The following is a 25,002-nucleotide window of genomic DNA, read 5'->3' on the forward strand; positions in this document are numbered from 1 at the left end:
AGCAGTGAACTTATATCCATGACCAGTCTCAATTCAAACGTATTTGTAAATGTCCAATAGTTCTTACATGGACAGGGATGTAAATAATTTTCCCGGACCAGTCAATAGCTCCCTGTATTTGGAGAATAGAATGAATGTAAACCCTATTAAGGATACTGGCCTTTTTAATGTATTAGAGATATGTGCCGAAGTGAAGCTAAACACTTCAGCGGAGTATCCTTAATAAGGTTTACATTCATACTATTCTCCAAATACAGGGAGCTATTGACTGGTCCGGGAAAATTATTTACATCCCTGTCCATGTAAGAACTATTGGACATTTACAAATACGTTTGAATTGAGACTGGTCATGGATATAAGTACACTGCTATATATAATGGTTCAAGTGATGTGATGTGGTTTTTATTCTTATAACAAAGCTTGATTTATTTACCAATTGTTTTTTTATGATAATAAATTGTTTCTATACTACATTATTTTTGCGCTCTCTTATATAGTCTAGTCTATATGTTTTTTATTAATACATCTGCCCCAGTGTCCAATCCACCCTCAGTTCCTTCTCTCATCCATCTCCACTGTTCCGTATGATGGAGAGAAGGAACAGAGGGTGGATTGGGCACCGTATGATGGAGAGAAGGAACAGGGGGTGGATTGGGCAGCGTATGATGGAGAGAGAAGGAACAGAGGTTGGATTAGGCAGCGTATGATGGAGAGAGAAGGAACAGAGGTTGGATTAGGCAGCGTATGATGGAGAGAGAAGGAACAGAGGTTGGATTAGGCAGCGTATGATGGAGAGAGAAGGAACAGGGGGTGGATTGGGCAGCGTATGATGGAGAGAGAAGGAACAGAGGATGGATTGGGCAGCGTATGATGGAGAGAGAAGGAACAGAGGATGGATTGGGCAGCTTATGATGGAGAGAGAAGGAACAGAGGTTGGATTGGGCAGCGTATGATGGAGAGAGAAGGAACAGAGGTTGGATTGGGCAGCGTATTATGGAGAGAAGGAACAGAGGGTGGATTGGGCAGCGTATAATGATGGAGAGAGAAGGAACAGAGGTTGGATTAGGCAGCGTATTATGGAGAGAAGGAACAGAGGTTGGATTGGGCAGCGTATGATGGAGAGAGAAGGAACAGAGGATGGATTGGGCAGCGTATGATGGAGAGAGAAGGAACAGAGGTTGGATTGGGCAGCGTAAGATGGAGAGAGAAGGAACAGAGGTTGGATTGGGCAGCGTATGATGGAGAGAGAAGGAACAGAGGTTGGATTGGGCAGCGTATGATGGAGAGAGAAGGAACAGAGGATGGATTGGGCAGCGTATGATGGAGAGAGAAGGAACAGAGGTTAGATTGGGCAGCGTATGATGGAGAGAGAAGGAACAGAGGTTGGATTGGGCAGCGTATGATGGAGAGAGAAGGAACAGAGGTTGGATTGGGCAGCGTATTATGGAGAGAAGGAACAGAGGTTGGATTGGGCAGCGTATGATGGAGAGAGAAGGAACAGAGGTTGGATTGGGCAGCGTATGATGGAGAGAGAAGGAACAGAGGTTGGATTGGGCAGCGTATGATGGAGAGAGAAGGAACAGAGGATGGATTAGGCAGCGTATGATGGAGAGAGAAGGAACAGAGGTTGGATTGGGCAGCGTATGATGGAGAGAGAAGGAACAGAGGTTGGATTGGGCAGCGTATGATGGAGAGAGAAGGAACAGAGGTTGGATTGGGCAGCGTATGATGGAGAGAGAAGGAACAGAGGATGGATTGGGCAGCGTATGATGGAGAGAGAAGGAACAGAGGTTGGATTGGGCAGCGTATGATGGAGAGAGAAGGAACAGAGGTTGGATTGGGCAGCGTATGATGGAGAGAGAAGGAACAGAGGTTGGATTAGGCAGCGTATGATGGAGAGAGAAGGAACAGAGGATGGATTGGGCAGCGTATGATGGAGAGAGAAGGAACAGAGGTTGGATTGGGCAGCGTATGATGGAGGAAGAAGGAACAGAGGGTGGATTGGACACTGATGGAGAGAAGGAACAGAAGGTGGATTGGACACTGATGGAGAGAAGGAACAGAGGGTGGATTGGACACTGATGGAGAGAAGGAACAGAGGGTGGATTGGACACTGATGGAGAGAAGGAACAGAGGGTGGATTGGACACTGTATGATGGAGTGAAGGAACAGAGGGTGGATTGGGCACCAAGAGAATGAACAGAGGGTGGATTCAAGATTCATCAGATTGCTAAACTACGCAGGATTGGCCTGTTTTATCACAGTGTTCCAGTATCTCTGTGGGCCCCACAACTCACTCATACAGCGGGAGAGGCATTCTTCCAACAAATGGACATGCTTTAGTCCTTACTGTAGACAAGAGGCAAAATGTCTCCTCTCTAGGCTGAATCCTGGTTCTGCCTCACTGTGAGCAGATGTTGTGAGACAGTGTCACACCCAAAGCTCAAAGTAACACAGTCACATGCGTTATACGGTCCCTTTGTTATTATTATGTTGAACGATTAGTATTTGGCATATTAGAAAAATTCAGAAAACATAAACTTAGAAAAATACTTGTATTTATTTAGTGCAGTAAAATACAGCCACTTACCAACAGTCTAAGTAAGTTTTGCTAATATAATATCCCTAACCAGAAATAGCCACAGGTACTAGTCGCTCTTAATCAAAGATTCTTTCCACCTGCAGGTGAATTTAATGTACCGGCTTGTACATACTCTTTACTATTTACAGCCATTACTTTCAAGATAGTATTCCAATCATGGAGGAGATCCACAGAGTACGTCGTATCTCAGGGTAACAAAATACACAGCTTTGTGCGACAGGAAGACCGGATGGAAAACCACAAGAGGAGGCCACAAAGCTAAAACAATCTATGTTTTATACGATAAAAGTAGTTGGTATAAACAAGCCAATACATTAAAGTCATCTTCTGGCGGACAACTTTAAAAGTGTCAAGTAAACCATAGAAAGCTAGGGAAAATCTATTTTCACCATTTCTCCAGATCAGCCACGTGTTTTATAGACATGAGAAAATATATACCTGTGCAACACTGATGAGGACACGGAAATAGGGACAGCAAATGTTGATTCTTAAGCGTGATTACTATCGGATCAGTATTGCATATTCCTAGCTCAGCAATAATATTAAATATCAGGACTAGTCTGTGCTACTATCACTATTCTTCTATATAAATTCACAAACCCCTTAAATGTGAACAGTCGTGGGCGTGAGGCTGTGTAAATGTGCAAATTTAGTATTCAAGATTGGTTACCCCGTAAAACAGTGTTTGGCCTAGTGATACAATCATCTGATATGAAAACTCCACAATGACAACAGACATTGGTTACAGGGATTACTGGTTGTACACCAGCAATTTCCTGATCTCCCACACTTATCAAATTCGGTAACGGCATTTCCTGGATAGGATACGGTTAAACCACAGCAGCATGGTTAATGTGTCAGCAAAACCCTAAAAGTATAGTTAGCGAGCAGGTGGGGACAGGCACAGCTAAGCACTGACGCCACTGAGGTCCTCCTGTTCGGATCCATCACAGCAAATCGGACTCGAAGAGTCAACCAAGGACCACGGAGATTCTAGAGCTAAAGTACAAGCCACGCAGCAACATTCCGGCTTTCCAGAACACTCCAGGTCGTCAAGTTTCTGGAGATTATTTCTGGAGTTCATGTCAGACAGTTCTTGGTTGCAGACTTCTTTCTCCAAGTCGTCACAGGTTTCGGACAGTGGAGAGCTTGTGTTTGTCCCATTAAGTGTGTCACTGAGGGTATCCTCGCTGTCCACAACACAAGCTACATTTAGGCTGTGCCTTCTGGCTGTAAACTTCGTCTTTAGCACAGAGTCCAGTTCATCGGCCTTTGAACCTTCCTTGAATTCAGCAGCGCTTCTGGCAGTATCGAGGTTGACATTCCCATCTTCCAGTCTATTTATGGAGAGCTGAAAGTGAAGGGGGAGGTTTAAAGACATAAAATGCGCAATAAAAAAAAAAAGGGGACAACGGCATCAAAGGTCCCATTGCTTAATTGAGTTTAGTGCAGATTAAAGCATATTAGATGTAATTTATTAATGTCCTACGCAGGTTGCGAGATCAGGGATATGGATATGGGGGAGGGAGGGAGGCTGTGACAATAGATAATAGGATTTTGGTACTTGCCAGATAAATCCTTTTCTTGGAATCCACAGGGGGCACTGGAGTACTCACTGTATTGCGTCATGCACACAGACAGACAATAATACAGTAAGTACTCCAATGACCCCTAGTGGATGAAAAAGAAAAAGGCAATGTGGGAAAGAAAAAGCGTGTAAGTGTTCATACTGAATTGGGGGCTCGTCCAGTGCAGTTCTTCAGAAAATAGTTTAAAACAGCAATATTGGCTACGTGGTTACAATCTTGCACCAACAAACACTGGGATCCTTGTCCTGTACTAGAAGCCCAAAATTCTGGTCATTTCTTTCAATGATCTTAATAAACTTCTGTCAGGAAATGGAGGAACATGGGTTGTGAAATGCATCAACAAGGCCCGACAACTGGCGAAAGATGCCAAAAATAGCGCCATTGTGCAAAGGGGGCAGTGCCATGACCATGTGAGTCACGTCATGGTCTCTGCACAAGCCACTTAGATATCCCCTCTGGGATCTCCCAAAAGTAGGCAAGTATGCCTAAGTGCAATGCCAGTGAATGAGCTGAGTCAGGCGCCCACACATCCTATTCATTATATTGATAACAAAATTATACTTTAGCTACATGGACCGTGAAGCAGATCCAAACCTAATTTTTCTACTAAGACGCAAATTATGGCCCCAGCTTTGCTACAAAGAGAAAATACAGAGCTGTGGTTTCAAAAGACAATCTGAAAAATCGTGTTTTTTAAATGAAGAGAAAAAACAACAACCAGTTTTCTATCCAAATCACCAAGTGCAGACTGAGAGGCAATCATCAATAAACTGACTCTCACCTGATTTATTAAATTCTCATCAAAGTTTGGCATGCTCTGATCTCTTCGGATTGATCTTTTCTCATTTGTGACTCTACAAAAAAAGCATAAAAAAAAAAAAATGAGCTCCCACAAATGCAACAACTTTTATAAATGTTAATAACTTATGTTACCAGATCTAGAGAAACAATAAATTTGGTAAAGACTTTCAGCTGAACACGTATTTATAATCTGGAGTCGCTACAACCAGCTCCGATTACGCGTAATTTACTTTTACGGGGGGAAATGTTACAACTGAATCTTTCTGCTGGGTAGATGGATACATATAAATGTGTCGCAGATTTGCAAATTGCCATCATCGCAGCTATTCTCAGTAATACCGCACTTACTTAGTATATGTAACGTCCGCTTTTCCCGGTGTCAGAGCCGTCACTGAGCCAATCGGACTGGAGTTGGCTGCTTTAAAAAAAACAAAACACCATGTCCAATTTAAGCCACATACATGGATACATTAAAGTTCATAAGTTACAATAAAACCGGTTAATAGTGAAGACACCTTGCACATAGACTTAAAATATAGTATTAAGCCTTTTGTTATCATGAACACAGATAATGAAATGAATCCTAAGATTATGGATGGGTAAGATGCTGGGTTTATGAACATGAAGCATATAAGTCTACCACACGCTACAATAACGGTTAGCCGGAACCCGTTTTTTCCCACATTCTTTAGAACCCTTGGAAGCTTTGTTACTGACAGGAACAGGTAAATGGGATGACACTTCTGTGTCCAACAGGACAGAAAAAAAGGGTATAATAGGAAAAAAAAGGAGAGGTGTAGAACACAAACATGAAGGAATGATAGTGACCCTACTAGGGTTGGCTATGAGTTGTCCGGGGTCCGTTAGCAAAAGGTCTTTGCAGTTCCTGAAGGTTCAGGAATCCTGAGCTGGTTTTTAAACGACAAAAACTAGAGCGCTCTGGTCTGACAGGAAGGTAACTAAAAGTCCACCGTCAACCACCTGTACACCTGACGCGTTCCGTCACGATTCTTCTGCAACTTCCTCCGAGGTGAGGACACTTTGTTAACCTAAGGCCACAATACCACCCCAACCTATTACCGCTATCAGAGATGTTTAGAAGGGTAGTTCTGAAGATCTCTGCATGGCTGTCCAATCTGGTTGGCTTATCACAGGGAATGAATGTACAACCAAGGAGCAGCGACTGGCTGTGAGGGGTAAGACATCTCCCCCCAGGGCCCAGCTCAGACCTGGCAGACTTCTCCCTCCTGGTAAGTCCTTTACTCTTGGTGTCTGTGTCACCCGATGACAGGCGTGAGAATAGGTTTTATTAGTAGCCAGTTGTGTCCATTCTTACCGCCCCATAGTAATATTCTTTGGTCAACAACTGTAACTTGGATAATAATTATTTTTCTAATTAGACAAAAGCTCTGACAATATGGAGTAAAACCCTCTTCATCCTAATCTAAAGACATTGAGAAGGGGATGATAGGGTTAAAGCGAAACAAGATGGACATTTGGAGAGCACCGGGTCTAATCCATATACAGTACATAGGCCCAAATGTATTAAGCCTTAAAAAGTGATAGACTGATAAAGAGAAATAAAGGGGGTAATTCAGACCTGATCACACGCTAGTTTTTTCCGCTGCGCTGCGATCAGGTCAGAACTGCGCATGCATATGCACCGCAATGCGCAGGCGCGTCGCTCGGGTGCAAAGCGGATCGTTGCTGTGCGATAGGTTTTACGAAGAATCCATTCACAGCCGATTGCAAGGAGATTGACAGGAAGAGGGCATTTGTGGGTGGCAACTGACCATTTTCAGGGAGTGGTTGGAAAAACGCAGGCGTGTCCAAACGTTTGCATGGCGGGTGTCTGACGTCAATTCTGGGACCGGACAGGCTGAAGTGTTTGCAGCGGCTGAGTAAGTCCTGGGCTGCTCAGAAACTACAAAAGATCTTTTTGTACCGCTCGGCTGCACATGTGTTCGCACACTTGCACACTAAAATACACTCCCCTGTAGGCGGCGACTATCTGATCGTAGATCTGCAAAAAAAACCCTAGCGAGCGATCAAGTCTGAATTAGGCCCGAAGTACCGGACAATCAGCTCCCAACTGTCAATTTTCAAACACAGCCTGTGACATGTTAGGAAGGGATTAGATGGTACTTTATCTCTCTTTATCAGTCTCCACTTTGTCACTTTTTAAGGCTAAATACATTTGGCCCATAGACTTTAGAAAGCATACGCTATGGCGTTATAATCCCATCTTACATTTCTTCCTGATGCAGCCGGGAAGCTCGTCCGATGTCACAGACCCATCGTCTGTAGTCGTGTTGGCGGCAGAGAGGAGGAACTGTTTGATTCTGCTGTTCTGAAAACACAATGAACTCGCTGAATGGGAAATTCATATAAGGCCCAGGAGGGAATACAGAATCACACTGGATACTGTAAGGAATACAGAATCACACTGGATACTGTAAGGAATACAGAATCACACTGGATACTGTAAGGAATACAGAATCACACTGGATACTGTAAGGAATACAGAATCACACTGGATATTGTAAGGAATACAGAATCACACTGGATACTGTAAGGAGTACAGAATCACACTGGATATTGTAAGGAATACAGAATCACACTGGATATTGTAAGGAATACAGAATCACACTGGATATTGTAGGGAATACAGAATCACACTGGATAATAAGAATTTACTTACCGATAATTCTATTTCTCATAGTCCGTAGTGGATGCTGGGAACTCCGTAAGGACCATGGGGAATAGCGGCTCCGCAGGAGACTGGGCACAAAAAGTAAAAGCTTTAGACTAGCTGGTGTGCACTGGCTCCTCCCCCTATGACCCTCCTCCAAGCCTCAGTTAAGATACTGTGCCCGGACGAGCGTACATAATAAGGAAGGATCTTGAATCCCGGGTAAGACTCATACCAGCCACACCAATCACACCGTACAACTCGTGATCTGAACCCAGTTAACAGTATGATAACCGTAGGAGCCTCTGAAAAGATGGCTTCCAACAATAAACAACCCGATTTGTTTGTAACAATAACTATATACAAGTATTGCAGACAATCCGCACTTGGGATGGGCGCCCAGCATCCACTACGGACTATGAGAAATAGAATTATCGGTAAGTAAATTCTTATTTTCTCTGACGTCCTAGTGGATGCTGGGAACTCCGTAAGGACCATGGAGATTATACCAAAGCTCCCAAACGGGCGGGAGAGTGCGGATGACTCTGCAGCACCGAATGAGAGAACTCCAGGTCCTCCTCAGCCAGGGTATCAAATTTGTAGAATTTAGCAAACGTGTTTGCCCCTGACCAAGTAGCTGCTCGGCAAAGTTGTAAAGCCGAGACCCCTCGGGCAGCCGCCCAAGATGAGCCCACCTTCCTTGTGGAATGGGCTTTTACAGATTTTGGCTGTGGCAGGCCTGCCACAGAATGTGCAAGTTGAATTGTACTACAAATCCAACGAGCAATCGTCTGCTTAGAAGCAGGAGCACCCAGCTTGTTGGGTGCATACAGTATAAACAGCGAGTCAGATTTTCTGACTCCAGCCGTCCTGGAAACATATATTTTCAGGGCCCTGACTACGTCCAGCAACTTGGAGTCCTCCAAGTCCCTAGTAGCCACAGGTACCACAATAGGTTGATTCATGTGAAACGCTGAAACCACCTTAGGGAGAAATTGAGGACGAGTCCTCAATTCCGCCCTATCCGAATGAAATATCAGGTAAGGGCTTTTATAGGATAAAGCCGCCAATTCTGATACGCGCCTGGCTGAAGCCAGGGCCAACAGCATTACCACTTTCCATGTGAGATATTTCAAATCCACTGTGGCAAGTGGTTCAAACCAATGTGATTTTAGGAACCCTAAAACTACATTGAGATCCCAAGGTGCCACTGGAGGCACAAAAGGAGGCTGTATATGCAGTACCCCTTTGACAAACGTCTGAACTTCAGGCACTGAAGCCAGTTCTTTCTGGAAGAAGATCGACAGGGCCGAAATTTGAACCTTAATGGATCCTAATTTTAGGCCCATAGACAATCCTGCTTGCAGGAAATGTAGGAAACGACCCAGTTGAAATTCCTCTGTAGGGGCCTTCTTGGCCTCACACCACGCAACATATTTTCGCCAAATGCGATGATAATGTTTTGCAGTTACATCCTTCCTGGCCTTGATCAGGGTAGGGATGACTTCATCTGGAATGCCTTTTTCCTTCAGGATCCGGCGTTCAACCGCCATGCCGTCAAACGCAGCCGCGGTAAGTCTTGGAACAGACAAGGTCCCTGCTGGAGCAGGTCCTTCCTTAGAGGTAGAGGCCACGGGTCCTCCGTGAGCATCTCTTGCAGCTCCGGGTACCAAGTTCTTCTTGGCCAATCCGGAGCCACGAGTATCGTTCTTACTCCTCTCCTTCTTATGATTCTCAGTACTTTTGGTATGAGAGGAAGAGGAGGGAACACATATACCGACTGGAACACCCACGGAGTTACCAGAGCGTCCACCGCTATTGCCTGAGGGTCCCTTGACCTGGCGCAATATCTGTCCAGTTTCTTGTTGAGACGGGACATCATCATGTCCACCTTTGGTTTTTCCCAACGGTTTACAATCACTTGGAAGACTTCTGGATGAAGTCCCCACTCCCCCGGGTGGAGGTCGTGTCTGCTGAGGAAGTCTGCTTCCCAGTTGTCCACTCCCGGAATGAACACTGCTGACAGTGCTATCACATGATTTTCCGCCCAGCGGAGAATCCTTGCAGCTTCTGCCATTGCCCTCCTGCTTCTTGTGCCGCCCTGTCTGTTTACGTGGGCGACAGCCGTGATGTTGTCCGACTGGATCAATACCGGTTGACCCTGAAGCAGAGGCCTTGCTTGACTTAGGGCATTGTAAATGGCCCTTAGCTCTAGGATATTTATGTGAAGAGACGTTTCCATGCTTGACCACAAGCCCTGGAAATTTCTTCCCTGTGTGACTGCTCCCCAGCCTCTCAGGCTGGCATCCGTGGTTACCAGTATCCAATCCTGAATGCCGAATCTGCGGCCCTCTAGAAGATGAGCCTTCTGTAACCACCACAGGAGAGATACCCTTGTCCTTGGAGATAAGGTTATCCGCTGATGCATCTGAAGATGCGATCCGGACCATTTGTCCAGCAGATCCCACTGAAAAGTTCTTGCATGGAATCTTCCGAATGGAATCGCTTCGTAAGAAGCCACCATTTTTCCCAGGACTCTCGTGCACTGATGCACTGACACTTGTCCTGGTTTTAGGAGGTTCCTGACTAGCTCGGATAACTCCCTGGCCTTCTCCTCCGGGAGAAACACCTTTTTCTGGACTGTGTCCAGAATCATCCCTAGGAACAGTAGACGTGTTGTTGGAATCAGCTGTGATTTTGGGATATTTAGAATCCACCCGTGCTGACGTAGCACTACCTGAGATAGTGCTACTCCGACCTCTAACTGTTCCCTGGACCTTGCCCTTATCAGGAGATCGTCCAAGTAAGGGATAATTAATACGCCTTTTCTTCGAAGAAGAATCATCATTTCGGCCATTACCTTGGTAAAGACCCGTGGGGTGCCGTAGACAATCCAAACGGCAGCGTCTGAAACTGATAATGACAGTTTTGTATCACAAACCTGAGGTACCCTTGGTGAGAAGGGTAGATTGGGACATGGAGATAAGCATCCTTGATGTCTAGAGATACCATATAGTCCCCTTCTTCCAGGTTCGCTATCACTGCTCTGAGTGACTCCATCTTGAATTTGAACCTTTTTATGTAAGTGTTCAAAGATTTTAGATTTAAAATTGGTCTCACTGAGCCGTCCGGCTTCGGTACCACAAACAGCGTGGAATAATACCCCTTTCCCTGTTGTAGGAGGGGTACCTTGATTATCACCTGCTGGGAATACAGCTTGTGAATAGCTTCCAATACTGCCTCCCTGTCGGAGGGAGACGTTGGTAGAGCAGACTTCAGGAACCGGCGAGGGGGAGACGTCTCGAATTCCAATTTGTACCCCTGTGATACTACCTGCAGGATCCAGGGGTCCACTTGCGAGTGAGCCCACTGCGCGCTGAAATTCTTGAGACGGCCCCCCACCGTGCCCGAGTCTGCTTGCAGAGCCCCAGCGTCATGCTGAGGACTTGGCAGAAGCGGGGGAGGGCTTCTGCTCCTGGGAAGAGGCTGCATGGTGCAGTCTTTTTCCCCTTCCTCTGCCCCGGGGCAGGAACGAGCGGCCTTTTTCCCTCTTGCCCTTATAGGGACGAAAGGACTGGGTTTGAAAAGACGGTTTCTTTTTCTGCTGAGAGGTGACCTGGGGTAAAAAGGTGGATTTTCCAGCCGTTGCTGTGGCCACCAGGTCCGATAGACCGACCCCAAATAACTCCTCCCCTTTATACGGCAATACTTCCATATGTCGTTTGGAATCCGCATCACCTGACCACTGTCGCGTCCATAACGTTCTTCTGGCAGAAATGGACATCGCACTTACTCTAGATGCCAGGGTGCAAATATCCCTCTGTGCATCTCGCATATATAGTAATGCATCCTTCAAATGCTCTATAGTTAATAATATACTGTCCCTATCCAGGGTATCAATATTTTCAGTCAGGGAATCCGACCAAGCCACTCCAGCGCTGCACATCCAGGCTGAGGCGATCGCTGGTCGCAGTATAACACCGGTATGTGTGTATATACCTTTTAAGATATTTTCCAGCCTTCTATCAGCTGGTTCCTTGAGAGCGGCCGTATCAGGAGACGGTAACGCCTTTTGATAAGCGTGAGCGCCTTATCTACCCTAGGGGGTGTTTCCCAACTTGCCCTAACCTCTGGCGGGAAAGGGTATAGTGCCAATAATTTATTAGAAATCAGCAGTTTTTTATCGGGGGAACCCACGCTTTATCACACACCTCATTTAATTCATCTGACTCAGGAAAAACCACTGGTAGTTTTTTCACACCCCACATAATACCCTTTTTTGTGGTACTTGTAGTGTCAGAAATGTTCAATGCCTCCTTCATTGCCGTGATCATGTAACGTGTGGCCCTACTGGACATTACGTTTGTCTCGTCACCGTCGACACTGGATTCAGTATCCGTGTCAGGGTCTGTGTCGACCATCTGAGGTAACGGGCGTTTTAGCGCCCCTGACGGTGTCTGAGACGCCTGAACAGGCACTAATTGATTTGTCGGCTGTCTCATGTCGTCAACAGTTTTTTGCAAAGTGCTGACATTGTCACGTAATTCTTTAATTACTACCATCCAGTCAGGTGTCGACTCCCTAGGGGGTGACATCACTAACACAGGCAATTGCTCTGCTTCCACATCATTTTCCTCCTCATACATGTCGACACAATCGTACCGACACCCAGCACACACACAGGGAATGCTCTGATAGAGGACAGGACCCCACTAGCCCTTTGGGGAGACAGAGGGAGTGTTTGTCAGCACACACCAGAGCGCTATATATATATATATACAGGGATAACCTTATATAAGTGTTACTCCCTGTTATAGCTGCTGTATTTATATATTAGCTGCCAATAGTGCCCCCCTCTCTGTTTTACCCTGTTTCTGTAGTGCAGGACTGCAGGGGAGAGTCAGGGAGCCGTCCTTCCAGCGGAGCTGTGAAAGAAAATGGCGCTTGTGTGCTGAGGAGAAAGGCGCTTTTTTCAGGAAACTGGCAGGGGATAAATGCATCCATATAGCCCAGGAGCTATATGTGATGCATTTTTTTTTTAGCCATATAAGGTTTTTATATCGTTTTTATTGCGTCTCAGGGCGCTCCCCCCCAGCGCCCTGCACCCTCAGTGACCGGAGTGTGAAGTGTGCTGAGAGCAATGGCGCACAGCTGCAGTGCTGTGCGCTACCTTATTTGAAGACAGGAACGTCTTCTGCCGCCGCTTTCTCCGGACCTCTTCGCTCTTCTGGCTCTGTAAGGGGGCCGGCGGCGCGGCTCCAGGACCCATCCAGGCTGAACCTGTGATCGTCCCTCTGGAGCTAATGTCCAGTAGCCAAGAAGCCCAATCCACTCTGCAGTCAGGTGAGTTCGCTTCTTCTCCCCTTAGTCCCACGATGCAGTGAGCCTGTTGCCAGCAGGACTCCCTGAAAATAAAAAACCTATTTAAACTTTTACTTCTAAGCAGCTCAGGAGAGCCACCTAGCTTGCACCCTTCTCGTTCGGGCACAAAAATCTAACTGAGGCTTGGAGGAGGGTCATAGGGGGAGGAGCCAGTGCACACCAGCTAGTCTAAAGCTTTTACTTTTTGTGCCCAGTCTCCTGCGGACCCGCTATTCCCCATGGTCCTTACGGAGTTCCCAGCATCCACTAGGACGTCAGAGAAATTGTAGGGAATACAGAATCACACTGGATATTGTAAGGAATACAGAATCACACTGGATATTGTAGGGAATACAGAATCACACTGGATATTGTAAAGAATACAGAATCACACTGGATATTGTAAGGAATACAGAATCACACTGGATATTGTAAGGAATACAGAATCACACTGTAGGGAATACAGAATCACACTGGATATTGTAGGGAATACAGAATCACACTGGATATTGTAAGGAATACAGAATCACACTGGATACTGTAAGGAATACAGAATCACACTGGATACTGTAAGGAATACAGAATCACACTGGATACTGTAAGGGATACAGAATCACACTGGATATTGTAAGGAATACAGAATCGCGCTGGATACTGTAGGGAATACAGAATCACGCTGGATACTGTAGGGAATACAGAATCACGCTGGATACTGTAAGGAATACAGAATCACACTGGATACTGTAAGGAATACAGAATCACACTGGATACTGTAAGGAATACAGAATCACACTGGATACTGTAAGGAATACAGAATCACACGGGATACTGTAAGGAATACAGAATCACACGGGATACTGTAGGGAATACAGAATCACGCTGGATACTGTAAGGAATACAGAATCACACTGGATATTGTAAGGAATACAGAATCACACTGGATATTTTAAGGAATACAGAATCACACTGGATACTGTAAGGAGTACAGAATCACACTGGATACTGTAAGGAATACAGAATCACACTGGATATTGTAAGGAATACAGAATCACACTGGATATTTTAAGGAATACAGAATCACACTGGATATTGTAAGGAAGACAGAATCACACTGGATATTGTAAGGAAGACAGAATCACACTGGATATTGTAAGGAAGACAGAATCACACTGGATATTGTAAGGAAGACAGAATCACACTGGATATTGTAGGGAATACAGAATCACACTGGATATTGTAGGGAATACAGAATCACACTGGATATTGTAGGGAATACAGAATCACACTGGATATTGTAAGGAATACAGAATCACACTGGATATTGTAAGGAATACAGAATCACACTGGATATTGTAAGGAATACAGAATCACACTGGATATTGTAGGGAATACAGAATAACACTGGATATTGTAAGGAATACAGAATCACACTGGATATTGTAAGGAATACAGAATCACACGGGATACTGTAGGGAATACAGAATCACGCTGGATACTGTAAGGAATACAGAATCACACTGGATATTGTAAGGAATACAGAATCACACTGGATATTTTAAGGAATACAGAATCACACTGGATATTGTAAGGAGTACAGAATCACACTGGATACTGTAAGGAATACAGAATCACACTGGATATTGTAAGGAATACAGAATCACACTGGATATTTTAAGGAATACAGAATCACACTGGATATTGTAGGGAAGACAGAATCACACTGGATATTGTAAGGAATACAGAATCACACTGGATATTGTAAGGAATACAGAATCACACTGGATATTGTAAGGAATACAGAATCACACTGTAGGGAATACAGAATCACACTGGATATTGTAGGGAATACAGAATCACACTGGATATTGTAAGGAATACAGCATCATACTGGATACTGTAAGGAATACAGAATCACACTGGATATTGTAAGGGATACAGAATCACACTGGATACTGTAAGGAATACAGAATCACACTGGATATTGTAAGGAATACAGAATCACGCTGGATACTGTAGGGAATACAGAATCACGCTGGATACTGTAAGGAATACAGAATCACACTGGATATTGTAAGGAGTACAGAATCACACTGGATACTGTAAGGAATACAGAATCACACTGGATATTGTAAGGAGTACACAATCACACTGGATATTGTAAGGAGTACAGAATCACACTGGATATTGTAAGGAGTACAGAATCACACTGGATATTGTGGGGAATACAGAATCACACTGGATATTGTAAGGAAGACAGAATCACACTGGATACTGTAAGGAATACAGAATCACACTGGATATTGTAAGGAATACAGAATCACACTGGATACTGTAGGGAATACAGAATCACGCTGGATACTGTAAGGAATACAAAATCACACTGGATATTGTAAGGAATACAGAATCACACTGGATACTGTAGGGAATACAGAATCACGCTGGATACTGTAAGGAATACAGAATCACACTGGATATTGTAAGGAATACAGAATCACACTGGATACTGTAGGGAATACAGAATCACGCTGGATACTGTAAGGAATACAGAATCACACTGGATACTGTAAGGAATACAGAATCACACTGGATATTGTAAGGAATACAGAATCACACGGGATACTGTAGGGAATACAGAATCACGCTGGATACTGTAAGGAATACAGAATCACGCTGGATACTGTAAGGAATACAGAATTACACTGGATATTGTAAGGAATACAGAATCACACTGGATATTTTAAGGAATACAGAATCACACTAGATATTGTAAGGAGTACAGAATCACACTGGATACTGTAAGGAGTACAGAATCACACTGGATATTGTAAGGAGTACAGAATCACACTGGATATTGTAAGGAGTACAGAATCACACTGGATATTGTAAGGAGTACAGAATCACACTGGATATTGTGGGGAATACAGAATCACACTGGATATTGTAAGGAAGACAGAATCACACTGGATACTGTAAGGAATACAGAATCACACTGGATATTGTAAGGAATACAGAATCACACTGGATACTGTAGGGAATACAGAATCACGCTGGATACTGTAAGGAATACAGAATCACACTGGATACTGTAAGGAATACAGAATCACACTGGATATTGTAAGGAATACAGAATCACACTGGATATTGTAAGGAGTACAGAATCACACTGGATACTGTAAGGAATACAGAATCACACTGGATATTGTAAGGAATACAGAATCACACTGGATATTGTAAGGAATACAGAATCACACTGGATATTTTAAGGAATACAGAATCACACTGGATATTTTAAGGAATACAGAATCACACTGGATATTGTAAGGAGTACAGAATCACACTGGATATTGTAGGGAATACAGAATCACACTGGATATTGTAAGGAAGACAGAATCACACTGGATATTGTAGGGAATACAGAATCACACTGGATATTGTAGGGAATATAGAATCACACTGGATATTGTAGGGAATACAGAATCACACTGGATATTGTAAGGAATACAGAATCACACGGGATACTGTAGGGAATACAGAATCACACTGGATATTGTAAGGAAGACAGAATCACACTGGATATTGTAAGGAAGACAGTCACACTGGATATTGTAAGGAATACAGAATCACACTGTAGGGAATACAGAATCACACTGGATATTGTAGGGAATACAGAATCACACTGGATATTGTAAGCAAGACAGAATCACACTGGATATTGTAAGGAATACAGAATCACACTGGATATTGTAAGGAATACAGAATCACACTGGATATTGTAAGGAATACAGAATCACACTGGATACTGTAAGGAATACAATCACACTGGATATTGTAAGGAATACAGAATCACACTGGATATTGTAGGGAATACAGAATCACACTGGATATTGTAAGGAATACAGAATCACACTGTAGGGAATACAGAATCACACTGGATATTGTAGGGAAAACAGAATCACACTGGATATTGTAAGGAAGACAGAATCACACTGGATATTGTAAGGAAGACAGAATCACACTGGATATTGTAAGGAAGACAGAATCACACTGGATATTGTAAGGAAGACAGAATCACACTGGATATTGTAAGGAAGACAGAATCACACTGGATATTGTAAGGAATACAGAATCACACTGGATATTGTAAGGAATACAGAATCACACTGGATACTGTAAGGAATACAGAATCACACTGGATATTGTAAGGAATACAGAATCACACTGGATATTGTAAGGAATACAGAATCACACTGGATATTGTAAGGAATACAGAATCACACTGTAGGGAATACAGAATCACACTGGATATTGTAAGGGATACAGAATCACACTGGATATTGTAAGGAATACAGAATCACGCTGGATACTGTAGGGAATACAGAATCACGCTGGATACTGTAAGGAATACAGAATCACAATGGATACTGTAGGGAATACAGAATCACGCTGGATACTGTAAGGAATACAGAATCACAATGGATACTGTAAGGAATACAGAATCACACTGGATACTGTAAGGAATACAGAATCACACTGGATACTGTAAGGAATACAGAATCACACTGGATACTGTAAGGAATACAGAATCACACTGGATATTGTAAGGAATACAGAATCACACGGGATACTGTAGGGAATACAGAATCACGCTGGATACTGTAAGGAATACAGAATCACACTGGATATTGTAAGGAATACAGAATCACACTGGATATTTTAAGGAATACAGAATCACACTAGATATTGTAAGGAGTACAGAATCACACTGGATACTGTAAGGAATACAGAATCACACTGGATATTGTAAGGAGTACAGAATCACACTGGATATTGTAAGGAGTACAGAATCACACTGGATATTGTAAGGAGTACAGAATCACACTGGATATTGTGGGGAATACAGAATCACACTGGATATTGTAAGGAAGACAGAATCACACTGGATACTGTAAGGAATACAGAATCACACTGGATACTGTAAGGAATACAGAATCACACTGGATACTGTAGGGAATACAGAATCACGCTGGATACTGTAAGGAATACAGAATCACACTGGATACTGTAAGGAATACAGAATCACACTGGATATTGTAAGGAATACAGAATCACACGGGATACTGTAGGGAATACAGAATCACGCTGGATACTGTAAGGAATACAATCACACTGGATATTGTAAGGAATACAGAATCACACTGGATACTGTAAGGAATACAATCACACTGGATATTGTAAGGAATACAGAATCACACTGGATATTGTAGGGAATACAGAATCACACTGGATATTGTAAGGAATACAGAATCACACTGTAGGGAATACAGAATCACACTGGATATTGTAGGGAAAACAGAATCACACTGGATATTGTAAGGAAGACAGAATCACACTGGATATTGTAAGGAAGACAGAATCACACTGGATATTGTAAGGAAGACAGAATCACACTGGATATTGTAAGGAATACAGAATCACACTGGATATTGTAAGGAATACAGAATCACACTGGATACTGTAAGGAATACAGAATCACACTGGATATTGTAAGGAATACAGAATCACACTGGATATTGTAAGGAATACAGAATCACACTGGATATTGTAAGGAATACAGAATCACACTGTAGGGAATACAGAATCACACTGGATATTGTAAGGGATACAGAATCACACTGGATATTGTAAGGAATACAGAATCACGCTGGATACTGTAGGGAATACAGAATCACGCTGGATACTGTAAGGAATACAGAATCACAATGGATACTGTAGGGAATACAGAATCACGCTGGATACTGTAAGGAATACAGAATCACACTGGATACTGTAAGGAATACAGAATCACACTGGATACTGTAAGGAATACAGAATCACACTGGATACTGTAAGGAATACAGAATCACACTGGATATTGTAAGGAATACAGAATCACACGGGATACTGTAGGGAATACAGAATCACGCTGGATACTGTAAGGAATACAGAATCACACTGGATATTGTAAGGAATACAGAATCACACTGGATATTTTAAGGAATACAGAATCACACTAGATATTGTAAGGAGTACAGAATCACACTGGATACTGTAAGGAATACAGAATCACACTGGATATTGTAAGGAGTACAGAATCACACTGGATATTGTAAGGAGTACAGAATCACACTGGATATTGTAAGGAGTACAGAATCACACTGGATATTGTGGGGAATACAGAATCACACTGGATATTGTGGGGAATACAGAATCACACTGGATATTGTAAGGAAGACAGAATCACACTGGATACTGTAAGGAATACAGAATCACACTGGATATTGTAAGGAATACAGAATCACACTGGATACTGTAGGGAATACAGAATCACGCTGGATACTGTAAGGAATACAGAATCACACTGGATACTGTAAGGAATACAGAATCACACTGGATATTGTAAGGAATACAGAATCACACGGGATACTGTAGGGAATACAGAATCACGCTGGATACTGTAAGGAATACAGAATTGCACTGGATATTGTAAGGAATACAGAATCACACTGGATATTTTAAGGAATACAGAATCACACTAGATATTATAAGGAGTACAGAATCACACTGGATACTGTAAGGAATACAGAATCACACTGGATATTGTAAGGAGTACAGAATCACACTGGATATTGTAAGGAGTACAGAATCACACTGGATATTGTGGGGAATACAGAATCACACTGGATATTGTAAGGAAGACAGAATCACACTGGATATTGTAAGGAAGACAGAATCACACTGGATATTGTAAGGAATACAGAATCACACGGGATACTGTAGGGAATACAGAATCACGCTGGATACTGTAAGGAATACAGAATCACACTGGATATTTTAAGGAATACAGAATCACACGGGATACTGTAGGGAATACAGAATCACGCTGGATACTGTAAGGAATACAGAATCACACTGGATACTGTAAGGAATACAGAATCACACTGGATATTGTAAGGAATACAGAATCACACTGGATACTGTAAGGAATACAGAGTCACACTGGATATTGTAAGGAATACAGAATCACACTGGATATTGTAGGGAATACAGAATCACACTGGATATTGTAAGGAAGACAGAATCACACTGGATATTGTAGGGAATACAGTATTAATATCTAAGAATATAGATGGTCTATAGTATAGGCTATATCAAACATTTAAATAATATAAAGAAATGGTCAGGAAAATGTTAAACATACCATAACCGCACCCCCCCCCCCCCCCTCCCTCCCCGCATTTGCCTATGACCTGAATTGGAAATTCAGACTCGGCAGGCTGTTCTACCTTTGTGCATGCAATCTAGGATTTAACAAATCGTATGTGGCTTCACTAAGAGACTTCATTATCTGCTATATTCATCATAAAATTGACATTTTTAAATTACTTTATCTGTAGGACCAAAATCCTTAAAAAAAAACCCCAATCACTTATAGCCAATTACCTAGTTACATTAATGCTAGTCTAAAGCAATCTCTTAGACCGAACAACACATACTTCCTTTGCAAAGTCCAGCGGAGAGTACTGGCGTTTGTTCCGCACGTCCACCAAAGCTCCGTACATCAGAAGCAGCTTCACTAAAGCCTCGTGGCTCCTGCGGACCGACTCGTGTAGCGCGGTGTTTCCTTTCGTATTGCAGAGGTTGACAGACGCTCCGTGCTAAGATCAGAGTAGAAAGGACTTAAGTCATTACTTATACCCTGATCAGCAATGCCGGAAGCAAACACGCGCCTTTGCACTGGGGTACAGCCACACGATGCTGATCCCCAGGATCACTCATCAGCTCTAAACTCCAAGATCTTCATCTAACACTTGAAGGAAATGTCTGCCTTTTTTTCATATATGATACAGACAAATTATTATAGGGCAAGATAGCTATAGACTACACATTATTGGATATCTGGCAGTTTGGGTCTAAGGGGGGTATTCAATTAGTTCTGTTTTTTCGACCAGTCGAACAAAAATTGCACTTTTCGCCCGTTTTTAGGTCGAATTTACATTCGAACTATTCAATGCCCCTGATGTTTTTTCAACTGGTCGAAAAATCTGGCATTGGCAAAAACCATGTGTATTGGCGAATTTGCTGCTGATACACTTGTTTTGGCAAATTCGCGGGGCGTTTTCACCCGTTTTTGGCGCAATTTTTGCCCATGCCGATTTGAGAGAGAAAAAAAAAAAAAAAAGAGAGAGAGAGAGAAAATAGGATTTTGGTACTTACCAGGTAAATTATTTTCTTTGAATCCATAGGGAGCACTGGAATACTCTTGGGATATGGACGGCTTCCGCAGGAACAGGGCACTGAATATTTAAATTTAGAACTCTCCACCCCTCCATATCCCAGAGTACCTCAGTGTTTTTTACTGAGCCGAACAGGAGCTAGAGAGGTTGACAATGGAGAATTACATATAACATAACAGACAACAATAAAGTTGACACATAACGTTACTGACAACTAAACAGTTGACACCATAACCAGCACTTGATAATTTGAACCAGTCGGTGAGAGTGTGTTACCATAAGATCCCCTGAACTTACCACAAACCAGGTAAAACTGCTCTGGGTGTGCGTCCAGTGCCCCCTATGGATTCAAAGAAAAGGATTTACCTGGTAGGTACCAAAATCCTATTTTCTTTTTCATCCACTAGGGGTCACTGGAGTACTCTTGGGACGTACCAAAGCTTCCCCCGTGGGCGGGAGAGCTGTTTGGCACCTGTAACACTAGGCGCCCAAAGCTAGATGCTGATGCCGCAAACGTATGAAACTGTTAAAAGCGCACAAACGTGTGCACTGAAGACCATGTAGCCGCACGGCAAAGCTGCGTCGTAGAAGCTCCACGACCAGCTGCCCATGAAGTTCCCACAGAATGTGTGGAATGAGCTGTTACTGATGTAGGCGGCTGTAACCTAGCATGAAGGTAAGCCTGACGTATGGTCAGTTTTATCCATCTGGATAAGGTCAGCTTAGAAGCTGGCCAACCCATCTTGGCAGCATCAGAGAGAACAAACAACGTATCCGTTTTACGAACAGTAGACGTTCGGGATACATAAACGTGCAGTGCGCGTACCACATCTAAAGTTCCTGAATCTCCTGTTAACACAGGAACTACTATTGGTTGATTGATGTGAAAAGATGACACGATCATTGGTAAGAAAGCGGGATTCGTCCGAAGTTCCGCTGTGTCATCATGAAACACCAAATACGGTGGCTTGCAGGACAAGACACCCAAATCTGAAACAAGCTAAGGCTTGGAGCAAAATTGTTTTCCAAGTGAGAAACTTAATATCCACTTGTTGTAAGGGTTCAAAAATAGGATTTTGGTACTTACCAGGTAAATCCTTTTCTTTGAATCCATAGGGGGCACTGGAGTACTCTTGGGATATGGACGGGCGTAGCCGAACAAAGGCACTGAATATTCAAATTTAGGACCCTCCCCCCCCTCCATATCCCCAAGTACCTCAGTGTACTTTGCCAGTGTTTTTTACTGAGCGAACAGGATATTTAGAGGTTGACAATGGAGAATCCCTATAACATAACGGACAACCACAAAGTTGATCCGTAACCTTATTGTCAACTAAACAGTTGACACCTTAACCGATAGAACTTTATAATTTGAGCCAATTGGTGAAAATGTGTTACCCTAAGCTCCTTCGAGCTTAATACCATCCAAGTTAAATTTGTTCACTAAGCTCCCTTGAGCTTACAACAACCCAGGTAAAACTGCTCTGGGTGGGCGTCCAGTGCCCCCTATGGATTCAAAGAAAAGGATTTACCTGGTAAGTACCAAAATCCTATTTTCTTTATCATCCACTAGGGGTCACTGGAGTACTCTTGGGACGTACCAAAGCTTCCCTCGTGGGCGGGAGAGCTGTTTGATACTTGTAACAGTAGGCAGCCAAAGCTAAATGCTGATGGCGCCACCATTCATAACGTGTAAACGTGCACAAACGTGGTGCACTAAAGGCTATGTAGCCGCGTCGTAGACGCTCCACGACCCGCTGGGTGTGACATTCCCACAGAACCTGTGGGATGCTATTACTGACGTAGGCGATTGTAACTTAGCCTTAAAGTAAGCCTGACTTGTAGTCATTATTATCCAACCGGATAAAATCTGCTGAGAAACTGGCTAACCCCAGTTTGCAGTATCATATAGAACAAACAACGTATTCATATCACGTACTACATATATAAACGCGTAACGCGTGTACCACATTCAGAATTTTAGAATGTGCTGTCCCCACAGGAACCACTATTGGTATATTGATGTGAAGAATACGAAAGCGGATTTCGTCGGAAGATCTGCTATGTAATGAGAAAACTCAAATACGGTGGCTTGGAATACAAGGCACCCAAATATGAAAACAAAATCCTTGCCGAAGCACCCTTGGCGAAGCCAAGGCTAGAAGAAAAATGTTTTCCAAAGTGAGAACTTAATACCCATTTGTTGTAAGGGTTCAAAAATATGAAACTTAATTCCCATTTGTTGAAAGGATTCCAAAATATGAAAACTAAGAAATCTGAACCCAACCTCAAATCGCCTGGCGCTGTAGGTGGGATAAATAGAGTCTGAACTTTGGTGACACCTTGTAGAAAGATGTTTACAGACGTAAATAGAGGCAAACGCTTTGAAAATAAGTTTACCACACAGATACCTGCACTCTTAGTGCAGATGAACGCAGTTTTCCATCCCATCCCGTTTAACAGAATACGGGTACTTGAAGTATGATGTTGGAAACTTCCGAGGTTTATAACCTATGTAAGCACACGAAATTTTTTTTTTTTTAATTATGAGCTGCCTTAAGCGGCTTACTATTTCGTAACATGGTTGGTATAACCGATACTGTAATTCTCTATTTTTTAAGAGAGCGGTCTGAACTCTCACCCCGTCAACCGCAGCTGCGGTACATAGATAATAGGTACATAGGTAACTATGGGTAAAAGAACGTTCCGTGATGTAACAGGTTGGCCGTATTATGAGCGGGCCAAGATCGTGTGCAAGTATTACTTGAAAATACGAGAAGCAAACTTCTCCGAAACCCATGAGATACCACCAGTATGACTGTGACGAACTGTCTTCTGATCCGTTTTGGCAACGAAGAGAGAAGCGGAAAATGGTGGAGCCAGATACACGATGCTGAATGACCCCATGAATGTGATGTACACATACTGAGCTTTTGTAATTGTGGCGAGATGCCATTATGTATACTTGGGGTAACCGCCTTCTGTGGACTCACATATGAAACACCTCTGGATTTAATGTCCAGTTTTCAAGATCCAAACCCTGACGGGTGAGATCTTTTGTCTAACAAATGTCCACTCACGGATTGATGTCTTGATATTTTCACATAATGGCGTTCTGAGCCATTGAAGATTTGAGTTACCTGCCGCATTGCCATGCGGCTTCTTGGTTCTCACTGGTTGTTGTGTATGCAACTGCCGTTGCTTTGTTTGACTGCTTAAGGGCAGCGTGAGCCAGGCATGAAAAAACAAATTTACATGAAACTCACGGTTGTTCCTGTCCACAGAAATCTTTAGTAAAAAGCGAAAGATTTATTCGTTCTGAAGAGAACCCAGAGTCTATCCCTGGTCAGACTGAAAACGAATCATTTATTGCATTGTAAAATGCACAGAGTTCTAGGACATTTATTGACAGCAATCTGTCGTGTTTTAGAACCTTTGCGTTGAAAACACATCTTTATTCTTAATAAGTGAATACACCAATGTACCGCTGTGCGTGTACCTTTGTTCTTGCTGGTGTAGTAGGTAAAAGTCTTTGATTTACCTTATTTATAATCTTACCTAGGAATTGACATCGTTTAGACCGACTTAGATGTGATTGTTTTCAAACTTAATCTGCTACCGCAGTATACCTTAGTAGCGCAAGCTAGAGGAACTTTGTTGATACATAGTTTTTATGTGAGATGA

General features: G+C 43.1%; 1 protein-coding gene and 1 non-coding gene across 5 annotated transcripts in view; both read right to left on the reverse strand.

Moving 5' to 3' along the window:
- Positions 1 to 2,541: 2,541 nt before the first annotated feature.
- The window catches only part of ANKRD27 (ankyrin repeat domain 27), a 142,319-nt gene continuing 119,858 nt past the window's right edge, over positions 2,542 to 25,002 (reverse strand). For 3 of the 4 annotated variants that reach the window (XM_063946003.1, XM_063946005.1, XM_063946004.1), the window contains exons 25-29: positions 20,578 to 20,739; positions 7,243 to 7,342; positions 5,341 to 5,410; positions 4,973 to 5,045; positions 2,542 to 3,953 (exon numbers count right to left, since the gene is read on the reverse strand). In XM_063946003.1, the coding sequence (XP_063802073.1) occupies positions 3,510 to 3,953; positions 4,973 to 5,045; positions 5,341 to 5,410; positions 7,243 to 7,342; positions 20,578 to 20,739 (849 nt within the window). In that variant the 3' untranslated portion in view covers positions 2,542 to 3,509. The remainder of the gene's footprint in view (positions 3,954 to 4,972; positions 5,046 to 5,340; positions 5,411 to 7,242; positions 7,343 to 20,577; positions 20,740 to 25,002) is intronic. The other variant, XM_063946006.1, reaches the window with a different exon arrangement.
- Positions 24,541 to 24,656, reverse strand: LOC134971068 (U5 spliceosomal RNA). Its single transcript, XR_010190215.1, has one exon. It is a non-coding gene; the product is annotated as a U5 spliceosomal RNA (small nuclear RNA).

The sequence above is a fragment of the Pseudophryne corroboree genome, chromosome 11 (genome assembly GCF_028390025.1).
Source record: "Pseudophryne corroboree isolate aPseCor3 chromosome 11, aPseCor3.hap2, whole genome shotgun sequence".
In the NCBI taxonomy this organism is placed as follows: domain Eukaryota; kingdom Metazoa; phylum Chordata; class Amphibia; order Anura; family Myobatrachidae; genus Pseudophryne; species Pseudophryne corroboree.